This window comes from Numenius arquata, chromosome Z, assembly GCF_964106895.1.
Source record: "Numenius arquata chromosome Z, bNumArq3.hap1.1, whole genome shotgun sequence".
Taxonomy (NCBI): domain Eukaryota; kingdom Metazoa; phylum Chordata; class Aves; order Charadriiformes; family Scolopacidae; genus Numenius; species Numenius arquata.
Genome location: NC_133616.1, coordinates 38,988,692 through 39,006,132, shown reverse-complemented (window position 1 = coordinate 39,006,132; position 17,441 = coordinate 38,988,692). Strand labels below are relative to the sequence as shown.

General features: G+C 37.3%; 1 protein-coding gene across 1 annotated transcript in view; it reads left to right on the top strand.

The window, feature by feature from the left end:
• The first annotated feature begins 9,353 nt into the window (after positions 1-9,353).
• The window catches only part of RORB (RAR related orphan receptor B), a 40,290-nt gene continuing 32,202 nt past the window's right edge, over positions 9,354-17,441 (top strand). Inside the window, exons 1-2 of the mRNA XM_074166355.1 lie at positions 9,354-9,428; positions 13,945-14,070. Coding sequence (XP_074022456.1) covers positions 9,354-9,428; positions 13,945-14,070 — 201 coding nt within the window. The remainder of the gene's footprint in view (positions 9,429-13,944; positions 14,071-17,441) is intronic.

Sequence of the window (17,441 nt, the reverse complement as noted above, 5' to 3'; positions counted from 1 at the left end):
CATTGGTTCAGGCTATTAAGCCAGCTCATAAGACAGCTTCCTGGTCAAAAGGCAGCTAGCAATGTGTGGATATCAGAGCTTGCTTTATTCTATGCTATAGATGAGTGGAATTTTCATTTTATATTTGCTGAGCTCTTGTAATTGTTCCTCAATATAATTTTTTTTCAGCTGAGAGTCAGTGGGGTACATTTCTAGAAATATGAACTTAGAATTCAAAACCATGTCATATCATTATATTTTTGTAAGAGTTTAAATATCGCCATTTTCTTCTGAAGCTGAATTGTCGTAAAACAAACATTTCCTAAGACTTCTGTGTCCAAATTCTGCCTGCCCTAGTGCCTGTAGAGGCAGAACATGCCTGACAGGACATACAGGGTGATTTATTAGGCTGCTAGTCAAGTGATAATTCTTGATTTGAAAGCCAGTGTGTCTGGAATCGTTGCTCAGTACCAGTTTGATACTAATTCCTGCATCAGAAGGGTCTGTAATATTTGGCAACAATCTATTGATTTCTTTCTGACTCATGCAGAACTAATTTTCAGTTACACAAATTAGAGAGGGAGAAAAGGGAAAAAGAATCCTTAAATGTTGTTCATTTCTTTTGGCCATTTCTTTGATCCATGTTTTTATCTGAGAGGAAAGTGGTGTGTCTAATAGGGAACTGTAATGTATTATGAAACAGTGAGACTTAAAAATCTTGTCAGGCAATCACTACTTCAGCAGAATGAAACACTGTTGCAACAGGAGGAAAATTATACACCAATTATTTATCCAGTCAAGAAAAATTATGCCCCATAACATCAAAGGCTTCCATTTATGAAATAATAGAGAGAGGGCGATTCCTATTCTTTTAGCAAGCCAGGGAGTTTTTTATTCATCTGAAATGCAGTAGGCCAAGAATTTAGGACCTTATTTAAGATTATAATCCCACAGCATCACATGTAGTCTATGTGACTGGTTCTAGGAAGAGTCATGAAAAAAATAGCTGTGTAATGTTTATGCAGATTTAAATGAGTTATTATAAGTAATTAATTCATCCTGTTTCTTATTATCCTTCAAATAATGTTTTCCTCATTACTGGAAAAATATTTTTTCAGGCTGCCTATTCTCAGCTCATGTATTTGTTTGTTTTTTGTACTTGTCCTAATCTTCAATAATTCTCCTTATTTTCATAAACTTTGGAACTTTCCCCTAATATTTCCCCATGCATTGGGGTGGGTTTTTTTTGAAAATTCCAAAACTGTTGTATCTAACTAGAACAAGCATTCAAAGCATAGTGTCTGAGATGGTGGTGATTTTGAATATCATTTTTTTTTCATGTAGCATTAACAGTCTTCCTATGTATAAAGCTTATTGAATTTTGAAAAATTCCTCTCTGTTTGGTCTTTGGCACAAATTCCAAGGGAATGAATATGAAGAGTTAGCAGGACAGAACTGTTAAAATCTGAATCATCTCTTATTCCAAGTACTTTATGCAAAAGGTTAGGACATGAGAAAATTGTTCAACAAGGAAAGGATACCTGGAAATGAAGTAATCTTGCAGAGCTCTCCCAGCAAAAAAGCCTGGGAATGTGTAATGGGGAAGTGAGGGGAACACTTTTGAAACACAGAAAACCAACAAGGACTCCCAAGGGAAAAGTGAATTTGTGAGAGGCACTGGATTTAATGTATTAGCTGTCTTGTAAAGTGCTCTCTTCTTATGTCTTATTTTGCTTTGTTTCGGTTTTGACAGAAAGCCTGTTTAATGCTTGCAGTTCTTTGTGTTTGTCTATACCATGCTTGGAGCATGACAGCTACTGCATGCCCTTGCAAGTATAGCCTGTAAACCAGGATGCAATTCTAGCCAATATGTGAGCATAAAGAAAAAAAATAGTAGTTCCAGGCTCTGAGTAACTGTTAGCAATTCATACTGAGAGCTTACCCCTAAATTCCCCCTGGCAACTAAGGGCAACTGGTATTCAGTTGATATTTCTTTAATGTAATGGGTGTCCAACAGAGGTGGTTCAGTCAGGTCTGTCACATGGAGTCTAAAAACACTGTAAGCAAATTAATTTTTTAGCTCTGGGTGCACGTAGGTAGGATATAGGTGCTATTTCACAAGACGAGGTTTTTATAATAATTTGGCGTCTTACATCTGCCATTCTAATCCTCCATTTCTTATGTATGTCTGAAACAAAAACAACTGATGGTAAAGGATAGCTGAGATTTATTTTCAGAATTTCCAGAAAAGAAGTATTATTTTTAAATTACTGGGCTGGAATAAAAAATGCAAAGAGTATCAAAAGAAAATGTTGTTTCATTACTTAGTTCCTCCAGCAGTCTTCCTCCCTTCCTTAATGAAATGGAACAGTCTATGCCTTTATCACTTCTTCCATTTAATCTTGTTAATGCAGTCTGTTCAGACTCTACTTTTGCAACAGCACAGGTGTAACTGTGAAAAAGTAAAGTAGTAGGAAGGATACTGTTCTGCTTCTAGGAGACTTATTTATTTACGAAAAAATGTGTGATATTCAACCCAGAATAAAAACTGATGCAACTGGTGAGTCAAAACATTTTTCTTCTTCACTTACTTAACAATATAAGGTATTCCAATGAAGAATACAAATAGGGAAATATTAATCATGCTGTACGAAATCTAACATTGAGACAACTGCACTTGGAGTTTTACTAAAGATTAGTTCTTCCTACTGTGCTAAAAGATGGCAGATTAAATTGGTAAGTAGACAGTTGGGAACTATATCATTTTTCAGACAGCAACAGATGCAAATCCAAGAATATCTCCAGCTGATTTGATTGCTTTTCAAAAGATGGGGCAAAGATTTTAAATAAAAATGTGCAAAAGTGGAAATCCATAGTGATGATCAAAAATAAGAACAAATTCAGAAAGCTCTAAGAAGGGTACATCAGAAGGATTTCAGGGTCATTTCAGACTGAAATCACTTTTATTATTTGTTTGCTGTTGCCTACGTCTCTTGTCATTTTGCCTTATAGGAGTTATATTGTGCCTAATGTACAGGGGGTGGCATTGTAAGGAAAGTGATCCAGGAAAGTGAATGGGAAGTTATTCCATTGACTATGATGGCAGTTACATAAAGTCCCAGACAATGCAAGTTAGATTGTCTCTTTTGCTGCACTGCTATAATTCTACTTGTGTTGAACTACTCCAAATTACTTAGTGCAACTCAGAACCAAAACCTGTACCAGCAGAAACACATTTCCCCATCCCTTCTTTCCCTTGGGCAGCCAGCTTGATGATTTTCAGCCTTAAAAGGAAAAAGAAGGAAAAAAAAGGGGGGTAACAACTCCCCTTTTTAAGAAGGCTTTTTCTACTGAATCATGGTCATTAACAAAAATAAAGACATAAACTATGCTTATGTATTCTTCCCTCTCATCTTTTCCTTCAGCATTACAGTTAGCTATTTTGGCAAGAAGCTTTAAGCAGTAAAACATTTAACATTAAAAGCTGCATTAATTAGTGGTTTATCAGGACTGCAAATATACAATATATTTAGCTTACTAAAATGCTTTGGGTTTTTAAGTTTCATCATGCCCTGTGGTTCACCAAAGTATTGTTAATCAAAGTGTATGATTTTAATAGTCAAATCAGCTAATATTTTCTTGAAGTTATCTTGCAGAAAGCAGTCAGAAAACAGTATAATTAGGCATTTTTAATAGTAATGGACAAATAGATTTACTTAGAATGCAGGAAGGAGAAATATTCCATGAAATAGGAGTTGAGGGTTGGGGCAAGGGGGGAAAGGGATGTTGACAAGAATTTTACTTAGCAATGTGCAAAATAACCCCTTGTACTCCTCTTATGCCATTCCCACACCTTTGCTCATGGTCCACACTCTGTAGTGTTTGATATTCTGTATACAGGAGTTTCTGAAAGTCTTTTGGCTTTTCTGTAATTGAATGTGTGTGTTCAGATGACTCAGTGTATATACTTCACTGGCTAGTGCTGGGCTACCTTTTGTGCTTAATTCCAGTATCAGATAAAAGAAAACTCCAAGGGATAAATTTCCAGAAGTTTGACTGTTGTAACATTTGCTTGCTACAGTAAGTGATACAATCATAAAGCTTCATACTGGGGATGTAAAATTTGGGGGAAATTGAGAGTATGATCAATTAATGTAATTAAGTGTTCAGACGGTCTTGGAGGCATGCATATTCAACTAAATATAAAGAGGGGTGTTGCTAATAACAGTGATGCAATATAGGCAATCAGTTATGTTAGTCTGACAAATAAGGTATTGGGCTAATCGATAAAGCAAAAGAAACATTCTTTTATTTTCTATGTGATTTCCACAGCAGAATATTTACCATATAAGACATATCCTTGTTAATAATAATTGTTAGATGTGAAAATCTTTTTCTGTATCTTCCCTATAACATGGTATGTGTAGAAGAAAGAGGAAAGTTGGAAAATAATGTTTTTCAAAGTTTGCAAAAGCCACTAGTAACCACTGAGTATGCTTTAACATTGTCTTTAAGTCATTTTAAGTCACATTTTCATAACTTGAAAAGTAAAATGCCATCTTTGGGTACAGCATTCTGAGAGGTAATGTTTAAGGTAACTGTAACAATGGCTACAAAAGAAAAACATTTATTTTTTAAAGGTGCACACAGGTTACAAAATTATTAGACTTTTTATGTATGCTATCATATGTAGTGATTTCTGGACTTTGAAATGCTTTTTTTTTCCTACTAAGACTGACATTTTAAACATGTTTTTTTCCTATGAAATCCTAAAAATGGCACTACTTATTCCTGTTGGGTGTGTATTAGGTTTGTACTTTTTCAAATCTCAACCTCCTTTCTTTCATTTTTCAATATTTTGTTTATAAAAGGTAGAACATACTGAGACCTCAGTAAAAATCAGTATGGATTTCCACAGAAAAGGAATAATATAAAACATAAATATCCAGTTATTTGAATCCAGTTACTTATATGAAGGTAGAGGCCTTTCCCTTCTAAGTATCACTTAGTGATTTTTTTATCATATTTTTAATTGTATAACTTACTAATTTTCAGAAGCAAAGATTTAGATAGTTTGATTCTTCTCTGTTATCATATATGTTTCCAAAAGAAGAAAGCATTTTAAACTGAGTATTTCATAATTTGCAGACAAGTTTTGCATGACGTACAAATACTGGGAAAAAAGTAATATTTGAGAGGTAGGACAATAGAAGAAGGTTCTGACCCAGTTGTTACTTTCTCTGAAACTGCATTCTTTGTCAGTCCAGCAATTCTATTTCATCTGTATTCACATATTGAACAAACCACCTAAATCCTTAATCATTCACAGCACACTGTAGTATTGCATCACTAACACCCATCCCACATGATGTTGCTGTTTCTTATAGCTGTCCATCCCAGATGTTGGTGCAGCCTTTCTTCCCTTTATCTTGAGAAGTGCTTGGGAAGCAGTTCAGAAAATAAACAGTTGTAGAAGAGGAGTTAAATAGGATTATACTTCAAGCCTCTGGTTATAAAGAGGCTAGCTTCAGGCTCCGTTTAGTGGCAACTGAGTCATGAATACTCAAACTGCTGAGTGTCAGCTGGTTCTGTGTGGAGACCTGAACTGTGCAACGGTCCTCATTTCCCTTGGTGATTTTGCATGGCTTCGAGTGTACTCATAGTACAGGAAACTGGGAATGTTCAAACAAAACAATGCAAGTAGAGGGTGGGGGTGGGAGTGGGAATGTGAGGATTGTGAGTGTGGTGCAGCTGCAGTCCAGTAGCAGAGAGCTGAAGAGGGTTCTGCCACAGACAGAGCTAAGAATAAGCACTACACCTTCCTTCCATTGCAAGCTGAAGTAAGTTTTAAGTTCATTTCCACTCCACTCCAGCAAGCAGTAACACTGGGTGGATGTGAGGAAAGATAAGGTCCTGTGTTATCCCACAGCTTTGAAAACAGGTCTTCAGAGCCTATTCCTGTGACATCTTTTTTTTGTGCTACTGGGCTTTGTAACTGTGCAGCAGTGATCTATGCATATCTAACACAAAGAATTCCCACTAAGGTGCTAAGCACTATATGGCAATTTCAGCCATCTCTCAACAGGCAAAATGTACTGTAAAAATTTATCATGTTATCTGGGCTCTTCACTTGCAAAGTTCATTACTCTATTTATCCAGAAGAGAAAAACAAATGGCCATGGATTGTTGTCTATCGGGAAATAGTAATTCAGAAAGGCTGGGAACACCCCAAGTAGCTTGCTGAGTAAAGACAAGTAAGGAGGGAAAAGAACTTGTCCTGCTAAATGTCTGCTATATCATAAACCACGTAAGTGAAATATCCACAAATTATAATGAATAGTTTGGCAGGATAAATACTAAGTATACTTTTCATAGGAAAGATCTTTGCATGTGCAATGCATTTTCTGTATAGGCTGCTATTTCTTTGAACAAGTGCACATTTACTGTGCAGAGAATTGCATAAAAAACATGGTCATCACTGCTCAAATAGCCATCCTGACCAGCTTATATAAACACTAGCTAAAGCTGCTAGAGATTATTTGCAGAACATTGGATCTGATGAGCTCAACTATAAGATAGCTTGGGTAGTATAATATTTGGGATTACCATAATAATCTCTTCAGGGAAAGTGTGCAGTATCAGCAGAACCATTGCTTGAGTCTTTGAGGGAAGTAGAAACTGTACAGTAATAATTCTGCATTTATTATACGCTTAAATCTTTCCCTGTGAATAAGGCAAGTATCTGAGCTCTTTATGGGGCCCAGAAAAAGGCTTTGAGAATTTAATTAAATATGTCTGATTTGAACTCACCTATGGAGCCCAAATCATCGGTCTGGCAACCTGCTTTTGTTGTGTGGTAACTTGTTTTATGTAGCACCACGCTTTGAAGTTACACACGTAATTTCCGTGCATATGAGTTACTAGGGGAAAAGAGTTCATAGATTAATATAGCAAAGTGCATGTTGAAAGGCAATGAAAATGCTTCTGTACAGATATACAGAGTGCTAGGTGAGTTGTCAAAGTTCAATGATCCTTTGACCCTTTCTGACCTCTTTGAGCACAGCCTTTCAGGGGTCAAGCTTTGAGACATAGCTTCTGACAAGGGAGCTGATTTTCATCTTTTTGGATCTAGACACTGGGCTATACTTATCTGTGTTAGCCATCACCACGCTGCAGAGGATACAGGCCACTCTGCTTCTCTTCTGCTGCTTTCCCTGCCTTGAACCATCCTACAAAAGCCTGGGATAGCCATAAACAATTGTGCTTCTTACGCACTTCAACCACTCTGTCTTGTCCAAAATAAGGAAACAAACAAGCTGCTAGGTAGCAAATTCTGCACCTTTGGCATCTTCCTAACCTTTCAGCATTTCTTTGAGTGCTGGGCTGCCATTTTTGGCCAAAAAAAAAGCTGCACAGCATTTATTTAGAGTCCAGGAAACAGCCTCGCCTCTGCTGTCTTGTAATAACCCCATGGAAATCCAGATTTTCTACTAATTTTCAAATGTTTTAACTCATTATAATCATCACTTCTGCAGAAAAAAAAAAAAGACAGGTAATCCAAAATAAGTATGTATCAACTATGCTACAGCACCATGTCACTGCTCTTAAACCTCTTACAGTTCTCTTGCTCACAACTACCTTTGCTCCACAGAGAATCATCTAACCTTGCAAATCTTGCAGCTTTTCTAATTGATTAGCACAATGATATTCAGATGTGAGCAATTATCCTTAACCTGTTTTAAACTTGAATTCCTTTGCTTCTATCTATGATGTGATAAAAAGCTAGGGGTCCAAAGGCATTTCTTTTTAAAACAATGTATCCCTTGGCCTAATAAAAGATCTTACTTCTATCTGAAAATCTCACCTATATCCTTGGACTATCACAAGCATAGCAACTTTTTATTGGTCATAAATTGTTAAACAAATTGTTATCTAGACTGCTAGAGCCATTGTCGTTACACTCAGGGAAGGAAAGAAAGGGCATTTGAACAAAAATATTTTTTCTTCTTTCTGTTCTTATTGTGATGGGAAAACGTTGTTTTACTGTGCGTGGTTTTTTCCCCTATAATTTCACCTTCTCTGCTAAATGTAAAGGCAAGTAATCTGTGCAGATCGTTCTTTCCAGATTTGTTCCAAAATTAGTATGTCACAATAAGATACAAAAAGATCAAATAATATGAGCAGTTTGAAGATTACCTTTAGCTCTAGAGCAGCCATAATCCTTTGAACTCCTATTACTTCATCTGTCTATTTCCAAGCATTTGACAATTAATCTGTAAATATTATTATGGCCATGAAACAGAAACAAAAAGTCTTCCAAAGTATAAATCTACAGTGCAGATATAAACATATTTCCTTCATATGCAAAGCCTGCAAAAAAGGTTATTATATAGTATGTGATTTTGAAACTTTTCATCAGCCTACAGACATTGTCAAGCACATTTTTAAGGTTTGATCTTACCTTTTCTTTTAAAAAATAACTTTTAAGTGTACACAATAAAGATGTACAGAATAAATACATAAAACCAGGTTTTTTTCAGCAAAAAACTTGAGGTTTTAAAAGGTTCTTTTCCAATAGTCTTTAGAATGACCGTGCAATAAAGGGCAAAGTTAATCTGCAAGAAGAAGAGTTGATGTACAATGCAGTACTTTTTTTCTCTTTTTTTTTTTTTTTTTTGTTCCCACTGGAAAATTATAAAAGAGGAAGGGGAAAAGAAAATGTGTCACCAAAAAACCTGCCAAGTGACATCATGGATTATAAACTGTAGGACTGTAGGACTGGCATATTTGGGAGTCATCAGCCTTGCTGCACATGCAGAGTGGACCTGACAGTCTTCATAGCTCTAACGAAGTTGAGGGTCCAGACTCACAGTCAGAGTTGTGTGTCTCACTGTGCAAAAATGCTAAGATTTTATGAAAACATTATTTTCCTGGGTGAGTTCCATCATCTCTGCTTATTCTAATGGCCTATTTGGGGTATGGCTGACAGCAAATGTATCTACAGACACATTAATTAACATTATCTGTCATTAATTAACTTGCTGAGATATTGCTAACTATGTAGCTCTTACTGCATGAGGTATGACACAGGCTGAAAACATAGCTAGTATCCTCAGCTTTATATTTTCAGATTGTTAAATACAAATGCAAAGCACCTGAAGTCTTGTTGTTAAGCCACAGAACATCTAATCCAGTGGCAAAGGGAATACCAAGATGTAGTTGGCAGCTTAACTTATAGTGGAAACTTCTATTGATGGTAATGTGCAAGGGAAAAAAAAACTCTTACTCACAGAGGTCAGGATGAAAAAAGCAGAGTTGGCAACTAGATAAAAATGCTGAATATACTTGATTTGAAATCACTTAGGGATACAAACATGAAAGTGCGCTGGGCCAATCTGCTACCATTTTTCAAAGAACTTCAGCTTAAGGATGATGGGAATTCTTGGAAGGTGAAGGAGCTGCTTTTTTTTGCTATTGGTTCTCTGATTAGCCTTGAAGTTTCCAAGTGCAGTCCCTCCTGGATCAACAAATTAGAGAGAGGACTTCCTCTTCAAAGTTAATGCCCAGCATGTTTTAGTATCCTCTTTTGATCAAGAGCTAACTATTGAAAACTGAAGTCTCTTTTTCCCCTTGGAACTAAAGCTACAGGTCTGGGAGATTATACTCCTGTCCCTCCCGAATTAAGTTCCTTAGAAGTTAAACTGAGATTATATAAAACATGAGCTTCACTTTTTTCTTGTTCGACAACATGTGCATGTAAGTGGCAGTCCTCACAAACACACAACGGACACATTAACTGCCTTGTTGACTCTTATCTTTGTTTCAAGAGGAATACAGCAAATTAACTGTGTATCACCTTCCAGATTTATTCCTAATTTCACCAATACAACAATTCTTGAAACTTGATTATTGCCCTACTTTTAGGATAATGAATTTTGTGCCCATGAGTAAATTTTTTGCAGGGGGAAAAAAAAAAAAAAAAAAAAGAGAGACAAAAAAGCAGCTCCATCTACTTTTTTATTTCTCTTGGGGCAGAATTTGAGAAAATAGCTAATGCTTGGTTTGAAGATGGTTTAAGCATATATTTGTTTTTATCCAAGTGTTCATTTCAAACGTTTGAGATTATTTCATATTTATTTCCTTAATAGAATTCCACCCTTCTTCCTGTTCTCCTGAGAGAATGAATTAGGTTCCAGGTGGCAAACCCAGCATCTAGGGATTATTATTACTAGTCATGTAGAATTAATTAATTTCCATTGCAACATTCTAATTTGTAGAGTGCCATATAAAACTAGAGGCAGTTCCCAGCCCCAAAGAACTTTAAACTTAAGTATAAAATAAGAGACGAATACTGCAGAGAGATGGGATGACCCTGTGGTACTGAAGAGAGAAGTAACAGTTGGTGATAAGGAGTAATCACAATGCAGCATGTATCCAAACACTAGAAATGTTTTTTCACAGGCCATCAGGGTGATGGTGGTTTTGCAGGATTCTATCAAGCGGTACAGCTCAAGACAAAATGAAAACTGAATGTGCTTGTTGAAAAATAGGACAAATGGCCAGTTGAGACCTGTGTTATTGCTTGAAGGGAGGCAGGAGCCATTATTCTCATTTGCATTATTGAAGTTGGTGGGTAAGAAGGCAAGTTGAAGGACTTGAAAAGTGGACATAAGTAGCTCTGCTCTTATTCCTTCCTCACGTTTACTACATTGGGAGAAAACAAGTTCTATTGCTGTGTTGCTGAAAGTTATTATTGTGGCAACTCCACTATTATTAGTTCATTCCATTTTTGCCTCAATATTCAGGAGGAGGTACTGAATCAATGCATTTTATACTTGTAAGAAATTCAGAAGCAAGTTGCTTGTTTTATAATAGCTATAAAGAGAGGTAGGATATACAGGTCCCTAAAGTGTTTGTTGATCTAAGAGGAGAAAGGAAGAAGAAAAACAATGTAAAATTGTAGGTGGCTGCACAAAGATACAATGTGAAAAAAGGTGTAGTAGCCTCTGACCATCATTAAATCTGCAAAAGAAACCTGGTACAGTGGGTGTTAATTACAGTAATTCAAGAGGTTTCTGGGAATACAGTGGCTTCTTTTTCCTCTGGCCTGTACAATTAATGACTCAAGTTTTCTATTACCAATCCTTAAATTGTTCTGCTGTCTTCTGAACAAAAAGAAATGCCTTGGAGACAGTAGCAGAGTTTACTTTTCCAAACTTCTTTAAATGCCTTCTGTGTCCTAAAGATGCTGCTTTTTCTGTGAGCTCTCTAAGGAGCCATGGTAGCAATTTCCTAGGCATCCTCTATTTACTAATTTATAGAATGGTTAGTTTTGAATAAGGGTTTGAATTAACTGATGAGTTGCAAGTCTAAAGTATTTATTTCATATTAATTGAAACCCAGAGCCTTACCATTGACCAGTGACCTGGCCCACAAATATTTACCATGAACGTAGTGCTTATAATTGCAAGTCATGCATGGAATTATTGATTGCTCACAGTACCGACTACTGTGCTAAATGCAATGAGTGTCACAGGATCAATTCTTCTGTCTCTGTTCCTATTGCAGTTACAAACTGCATATGCAAGTCACGTTAAGAGTACCTTCATATTGTTTTTGAGGTTTTATTCTTACTTGGTCTTTTTTCCTGAAGATCTCCTCACATTCCCACTGTAGTTCCTGCCTCTAACATTGACATATGTCTTTAAGGCTTGTCAACAAAAAGCACCATGTGGTCCCAAAGCTAAGCCTTGCTCCCTTCACATGTCTCTGAGCAGAGACCTGTGAGCATTTACTCAAACTAGCCTCTCAAACAGCAGTACCTGGAGGTGCATGTTTAAGTGTTTTAATTAACTCAATGGGGATAAGGTATAGGAACCTCTGAGCAGGATCAACCTGACAAAATTACCAAGGAATTTCAGATGATATTCTGTAAGGAATTGCCCTTTTTTAATGCGTCTGTCATGCCAGGATGGCTAATGAGTAATAATTTCTTAAGAAGAGAAAGAAAGTACCACCACCTAGTTAATGAAAACAAAATGGGATACAGATGCTAACCCCAAAATTGTGGATGACATAGGAAGTTTTATTTCTAGATATGAACTTTCTTAAGTACAAAGACAGACAAGATTTTGGTTCTGTGTTGTCTTCGACCAGAACATATTAACAACAAATTGTTATTTCCTACAATAAAATAAATTCTATCCATCCTGGATCAGGAGTAGTTTAAAAACTGGTTTCCTTGCCTAAGCCTTGGCTAAAAACATGCTTGATCAGAGACAGTATCTCAGGAAAATGAGCTCATAGTGGGAAACTAATATCTCCTTAATCATCCATTAATGTCCCTCTTCCCTGGTTCTTTTGGGGTATGGTGTCCCAAGGGAATAGTTACTTGACTTTCCAGAGAAGAGGAGCTGATAGCATTCACCTTGTGGAGTTTACCTTGGTAAGCCTCTACCCTATGTAGGGGACTAGGGGAGTAAGGGACGCAATGCATCTTTCAGTGGGAAGTGTGGTGGCTCTGTGGGACGTGGTTCTGAGTTTCGTTTGTTTTAACTACAGGGTAGTAGGAAGGTAACTCTTGGCTTTTGCTAAGAGTGATAAATGATAACCATAGATGGAAACAGGACAAAATCCAGACTATCATTACATTGTCACAGCATCCACTGTACAAGTGTGCTTAGTGATCAGTTTACAATGTGAAGTCATTTTTAAGTAGGTTTTTTCCATTATTTATAACCTTTTCGACTGCCCACAGATTTGAAATGGAATGCTCTTCTTAAGATGAGCATCTGGACAATAATCTTGTCTCCTTGTCTCCCAATCCATTTTGGAGTTGGATGTGTCCAGACAAAGTACTAGCAGTTAGTAGTCCTTGTGCTCAGGGTAGCCTTACTACACAAACTCTCAGCTTTGCTACCCAAGGATTTGATAAGTGACTTGTTTTGCAGAGAACTGCTGCTATTGTTGCCCTGGACATGGAGGAAAGACATCTACCAAGAGTACTGATCCTTACAAAGTATGATGCTACTTCCAACAGGCAGGAGAATTGCAAGGAGGCATGCATGCCACATTGGAAAACAAATGAAAGGGAAAGAAAATAGGTTTTCCACTTCTTCGCAACACATCTAACTAGAATAAAGGCACAATCCTTCCTTACATTTCAGAGAATGTGCCCTTACAGCATCGTCAAAGGAAACACACACAGGATTCAAAGTAGTTGATGGAAGCAAACAGCTACATTAGCAAAGAACAGTATATGGAAGATAGTGAAATATGTGTTCCTCTTCTGAATTAAATCACCATTATATTTATAAAAGGATCTGAAGCTTAGCCATATTCAAACATTTTCAGATAGTACCTGCCTCTCCACCACATAGCTAGCTACCTAAACTCAGTCTGTGGGCCTTGCCTGTGACCTGGAGCTAAAACAAATAGCTCGAAGAGAAGGAAAGGTTAAGCAATCATTTGCAAGGCTACCTCTGCCAGTAGGATTGGTATCTTTTTGTGTCTTGAAGCCATAATCTGAAGGATGAGAAAACTTCATCACCTTTACTGCTTTGAAAAATTAAACAAAATATACCATGTAATTCTACCTCAGCAAAACAGAGAGTTATGAATGTTTGAAATGTGTAAGCAATAGCAATCTAGATAATTATTTAGGACCCCTGATGTCTGTCATCTGCAATAATGATAATGAAATTCACAAGTAAAACCAAAAAAGGAGAATATGAGGAAAAACTTGCTAATCACAAGGTAGCTTAACTTGTTGAAGTTGTTCAAGAGTTTTGTGGGGTATGATAGAAACTACACAATGTGAAGCAATTAAAATTCACCAAATCAAAGCATTCAGAAATACACATTATAATACAAAACCGTTTTATATTGTCAGAGGGGCGAACAGGTTATCTGCTGTCCAGCTTTAGTTTTTAAACTCTTCATTTGAGAAAGAAAGAAATTAAATAGATTTATGTACTCAAAATATTTGTCTTGTTTTCTTTTTCAGCGCAAATTGAAGTGATACCATGCAAAATTTGTGGTGATAAGTCCTCTGGAATACACTATGGAGTCATCACATGTGAAGGCTGCAAGGTATGAGATTTTAATATAGCATAGTCATCAGCATCTGCATTAACCTCAGGCATCTGTGTACAATAACAGTCTTACACGCTTTCAAGCAAGTGGTGCCAAAGGCTGTAAAGCCTGCTGCTGATATAGATGCATTTCATGCCTAATTTTACTAGTTACTTTTCTTTTCATGAAATAGTCTTTAGAGTTATGTCCTTGTTTGAAATATGAATTAATTGCATCTAAAGCAGTATAAATGCTGATACAGAGTCTGGCAACTGTAAGTCACACCTGTTCTACCTTAAATCAGCTTGAGAGATGGATTTCTTGTTTCCTATACAATCCATGTAGCATTAAAAGTTGGCACAGTATCTCAGTTCAACATCTTAAAAGCTTACAGGTGTCAGTTTGGTCATATTTTATCCTGTGTGTATTCTGTGCTGGCCAAATTGTAATCTTGAAAAGAAAAAATACCTTACATTATGAGCACTGTGAAAGGATCCTTTGCCTTCTTCCTTATAGGCTCCAGCACAGGGCAATTACTGGGAATCGGAAGTTAAAAAAAATAAAAGGGCAAAAAATCTTTCCATGTTGCTTAGTCACATTAACATATTATCCCAGGCCTTATTTCAAATAACACAAATGAGACCTCAAGCCAAGAGAAGAAAGGCTTCATTTTTCAACTTCAAAAATACTCTGTGATTTTATTATCTAAGGAATTATATCATTACTCATGGAAAACCAGAATTTCTTACTACACGTTGGTATTTCAGCTTTGACTATAAATGTGAAATTGCAAAGATGGAGAGGCAGCATCTCTGATTTCTTCTAATTTCTTCTGTGTGGAAACACATGAAGTGGTACATTTAAAAGTAGGTGCATATTTGTAGAGTGAAATGGCAAGTCTGCCTTTACTTATTGCTTTACAAAATTTTAGAACACCTGAAAAATCTGAAAATATGGGTGCACCCATTACCAAAAAGAAAGCCTTTAATGCCAACAAATGAAGAAGCAATATATTGTCAAAGATTAGATTTCTTTCAGAACTCTTAACAGTTGTAAACAGAGCAACCCGCAGCGTGTCACTCTCTCATTGTGGCACTGGACTAGAAAGAAGCATCTTCTTACAATGATCACATGAAACAGGATTAGACTAATTGATCTGATACTTCAAAATTGGCACAAAAGCTACAGGAGAAAAATGCTTTAAGCATAAAAACAGCGTTTTGTCTCAGTACTCCGCACCCACAGAGCAGTTAGGAGTAGAGCCTCCTGTAGATGTGATTAGGGTTAATGCTGGCCCTTGTGTGTGCCTCAAGAGGAGATGATACCCCTCAGCTCTGTGTGTAGACTGCTTATTGAGATAAAGAGCTTCTCTTCCACTTACGACATTTTTAACCCTGTTGTTTTTGTGCCAGTTTTTCAGTATCAGATCAATTAGTATAATCTCGTTTTGTGAGCCTGTTGTGAAAAAAGATGTCAGTTTTCACATCGGGTCCAATGGGAAGCATCTCAGTCTGTCAGAGCTCTCTTTTAAGGTAAACGCTGTCTCAGGCAATGCAACTCTGCTCTTCGTTGCCCAGCAATTAAATAACTACTTGGTCAGCGTGCATACTAATAACTGGTCATTTCTGGTTCCTTTTTTCTGAATGTGTTAGAAATCTGAATTAATTAAGAGGGAAACCACGTGTGGAAGTAAGAGGTGAGAACCGCTGCGCAAGCATGCACACATGTTGAGCCAGGCACCAGACAGCCACGGTGTTTCAGGACACAGCATCCGAGGATTGTACTGCCAGTAGCAGTGCTACAAATCTCAAAGGACAGGAAATCCTTTAGCTCTGTGTCCCTACATTAACTATACCCCTGGAAATGCATATTATATGTGCTTAAGGGGCATCATAAATATTTCTGCTGTTTTGTGTACGTGTCTGCATACACTGAATAACCTGCTGGACGCATCAAAGAAAATGGTGGCTCTTACACTATCGTCACTGAAAGGGTGAAACCTGAAAACAAGTGTCCATCCCATCTGTCTCTGTGGCTCCTTCTTTTGCTGAGAAGCCTTTTATCATCTCTCCTGCCTACCCCCAGAGCAAAGTATTTGCTACCACTCTTTTGTCATGATTTGGAGGGTAGTTCATGTGATCATTTTCCTTCTCAAACTGACTGTTGCTGATAAAGCGACTTGTTCAAGATGCAGAAAGACATGTTGCCAGCGTTGGGAATATTGGGTAACCTGTCTTTAAGTCCATACCTTTTCAGTAATGAACTGCATCCTCTTTCCCCCAGATGGAATTATTCTCAGTAAATATAGCCAATATTATATAAAGATCCCCTAAAAAAATGAAATGAAAGGATTGTCTGTACTTTGTAAGACAACATTTAGATCTTATGCAGGAAGAAGAGAGTACAAAAGTCTCCTCAGAAAAATAAATTACCTGCTGTAGATTAATTTTATTATGAAACCCTTGATTTTTTCCTAAGAGGGACAAAGAAAAAACAAACAAATTCTTCTGAGATGAGATCAACCATAATGGGAAAAAACAGCACTCAGGAGGCACAGTCAACGCTAGACGGTTGTGTGGGTTTTTTTAACATTATGTAATTCATTTGTTTTCAAAACCATATCCACATAGGAGCTGCTAAAGTCTTAAACTTTACACCAGAAGATTATTCGCATGTCAAAACCAAAATTGTCTGTACAGTTCAGCAAATCGAGTACAAATATCTGCAATTAGCATCCATTTAGCCTCAAATTAAACTCACCTCCACAGTGTCAGGAAAGTTTTGGTCAGCCAGAAGCAGGTAAGTCCCCACCAGATTTTTTCTGAGAGTTGCAGTAAAGGACATCCGTGTGCTCAAAAGTGTAAATCATAAAACTTAATTTAGTTGCTAGATATACTAAAATCACTGATAAAACCAGCATAGGCCAGATGTAGTGAGTCTCTTTGTGCTCAACCTCAGAAACTAGCGCTGCCGGTGTCCTTGGTAGACACCATGTCTGTTGCCTGTTGTTACTGACCCCCTACAGTATCTTCATTGTGTTCACCAGGACATGAGTGAGAATTCAGGCACTACCTGCACCAAGCGAATTTTGTCCTGTGACACTGTCACCTTGTTGCTTCCCCACTCTCTTTCCTGCAAAACACACGGCTGACACAATTGCCATTGCTCGGTACTGCCGTCTGTCAGCCGGTGTGGCAGTAACACTGTTTTTCCCTGATAAATGAAGTTAGCTATTGTTTTCTATAGCTATAGCCATTTGAAAACCTCCCAGAAAGGCACAACCACTTTGGCGTCACTTCTGGTGACTAGTGTAACTGTAGTAACGACGCTTTTTCTCCTCGCGGCTTCCTGCAGTGGCTAGGCTATCCTTCAGCTCTCCCACCACACGG